The sequence below is a fragment of the Panulirus ornatus genome, chromosome 34, assembly GCF_036320965.1.
Source record: "Panulirus ornatus isolate Po-2019 chromosome 34, ASM3632096v1, whole genome shotgun sequence".
Classification (NCBI taxonomy): Eukaryota; Metazoa; Arthropoda; class Malacostraca; order Decapoda; family Palinuridae; genus Panulirus; species Panulirus ornatus.
Genome location: NC_092257.1, coordinates 6,155,550 through 6,158,049, shown reverse-complemented (window position 1 = coordinate 6,158,049; position 2,500 = coordinate 6,155,550). Strand labels below are relative to the sequence as shown.

The window sequence follows — 2,500 nt, the reverse complement described above, 5'->3', positions numbered from 1 at the left end:
CTTTTCAGAAGACTGTAAATAGATATCATGGTTGTAAAGTGAGAGAGAGAGAGAGAGAGAGAGAGAGAGAGAGAGAGAGAGAGAGAGAGAGAGAGAGAGAGAGAGAGAGTAAATAGATATCATAGTTGTAAAGTGAGAGAGAGAGAGAGAGAGAGATAGAGAGAGAGAGAGAGAGAGAGAGAGAGAGAGTAAATAGATATCATAGTTGTAAAGTGAGAGAGAGAGAGAGAGAGAGAGAGAGAGAGAGAGAGAGAGAGAGAGTAAATAGATATCATAGTTGTAGAGAGAGAGAGAGAGAGTAAATAGATATCATAGTTGTAAAGAGAGAGAGAGAGAGAGAGAGAGAGAGAGAGAGAGAGAGAGAGAGTAAATAGATATAGTTGTAAAGTGAGAGAGAGAGAGAGAGAGAGAGAGAGAGAGAGAGAGAGAGAGAGAGAGAGAGAGAGAGAGAGAGAGAGAGAGAGAGAGACAGACAGACAGAGAGTAAATAGATATCATAGTTGTAAAGTGAGAGAGAGAGAGAGAGAGAGAGAGAGGAGAGAGAGAGAGAGAGAGAGAGAGAGAGAGAGACTAGGTTGTGGAAAATACAACTCCATAAATGTGACAACAGTGATATATATACACAAGACGCTCAAGCGAGAGCACCACAATTCACAATCCTTTTTCCAAGTATTTACATTCATATATACATTTATATATATACATTTTTTTCTCCCCAGGTGAAGCAGAACTGACTTAATCAACGTTATAATATCCTTTCTTTTTACACTTACCAACAGATCATCCTGGAGAAAATAATGCTACGACTCCTGTGGCCGTGTGCGCATCCCTCTGTGCGCAGCCTCTGCGCATGCGCACTACCTTTGTTGTCCTTTTTTCCCTCGCAGATCCTGTACTTCCCCCGACACTGGGAGCTCGCTCCTTCGTCCAATCACAACCACAGGTACTCCGGTTGTAAGCCAACCACCTGGCACGTCTTGTTAAGTCGTTTGTTCTAATTTTCAGGCGAGAAGCACGCCGCCCTGCACAACGGCCACAGCGACGGGGCGGAGCCAGACGCGTCCGCCCAGGCGTCAGACCCCGCCCACCTCTCGGCTACCCTCCTCGTGATTGGCTCCTCCTGCCTTGTTGTGATCGGTTACTACAACACTCGAGGCAGCGATTGGTCGTAGTTCTTGTTGTGGTTGTAATATATTACCCTCTCCTCCCACGCCTATTTGTACTATAATTGGTAATTGTCTTAAATGATATATTTGGAGAGTAAGTTCAATATTTCTTTTTTTTTTTTAGATATATTGTAAGAATCTTACGTGGTTTCGTGCGATTCTGTCGTAAGATAACGACAGATGAAGGCCACTAAATGGCGATTCTGTCGTAAGTTAACGACAGATGAAGGCCACTAATGACCCATTCCTTCTCTCCAATGATAGAACTTGTTGTTATAACAAAAGAAGGACAATTTCATCGTATATGTGCACGAAAAGAAGGAAGGAAAAATGTCTCTTGATGTATCTCAAAGTATTTTAGATATTTTTCTGACCATTATCATATCGCTGGATTAACGTGAAAAAATATATATATATAATCATTTCTTTCAAAAAAAAAATGATTGTTTCCCGTTGTTTATTAAAAGGCTCGCTCGCAACAGCCGTTTAAACGGTGGCCCGTTTGACGTTCAATCGTTCATTTGTACGTTTTAAAAAATTCTTACGTTATCCACCATCTCCCTCGTCCAGTGAGTGAGTCAGTGAGTCGCGTTGACTCACATGAGTACAGAAAGCCATGTTGACCAATGGTACTTGGCCACTTACTCATTCTACAAGCAACGTGTTGATATATGAGGGTCTATAAAGTTAAGAATATATAATATATGGCATCATATAACGATGCGATATAGATATAAACATGCGAGGGATATAGGAGGATTCGAACACTGATGTTGCTGGCGCATCAGTGAAAGAAGAAAGAAGAATGAACGAAGAGAGGGACATATATATATATATATATATATATATATATATATATATATATATATATATATATATATATATATATATATATATATATAATTGGTGTGAATGTTGGCAAATGTGCTTAGGAGGGAAGGCTGTAGTGGGAGTGTGTGTCGTGGAAGGTGATGGAAAAGGAAGACAACCAGCTGACAGTTGTGGAACGGGAAGGGTGGGAAAGGATGGAAGGGGGGGGGGGTGTCACCCATTGGCCCCCCTCACGCTGGACATACGTCTCTGGAAAAGTGGAAAATAGAACAAGAACTGGAGATGTGAACAGAGATTACACAGACACACAGACACACACATAGCACATTTAGACCCTCCTGGCTCTCATCTCTCTCTCTCTCTCTCTCTCTCTCTCTCTCTCTCTCTCTCTCTCTCTCTCTCTCTCTCTCTCTTGCTGAATAGTTTGGAGATCGGTGACCAGCTTTGGGACTCGGGTTGACACGCAACAGACTCACCAACAGCGACGTATCTGAGATGAGTCG

General features: G+C 42.0%; 1 protein-coding gene across 2 annotated transcripts in view; it reads left to right on the top strand.

Moving 5' to 3' along the window:
• The window catches only part of LOC139759804 (zwei Ig domain protein zig-8-like), a 285,121-nt gene that overhangs the window by 281,251 nt on the left and 1,370 nt on the right, over nucleotides 1-2,500 (top strand). For both annotated transcript variants that reach the window (XM_071682281.1, XM_071682280.1), the window contains exon 6: nucleotides 1,006-2,500. This exon is cut by the window's right edge and continues 1,370 nt beyond it. In XM_071682281.1, the coding sequence (XP_071538382.1) occupies nucleotides 1,006-1,172 (167 nt within the window). In that variant the 3' untranslated portion in view covers nucleotides 1,173-2,500. The remainder of the gene's footprint in view (nucleotides 1-1,005) is intronic.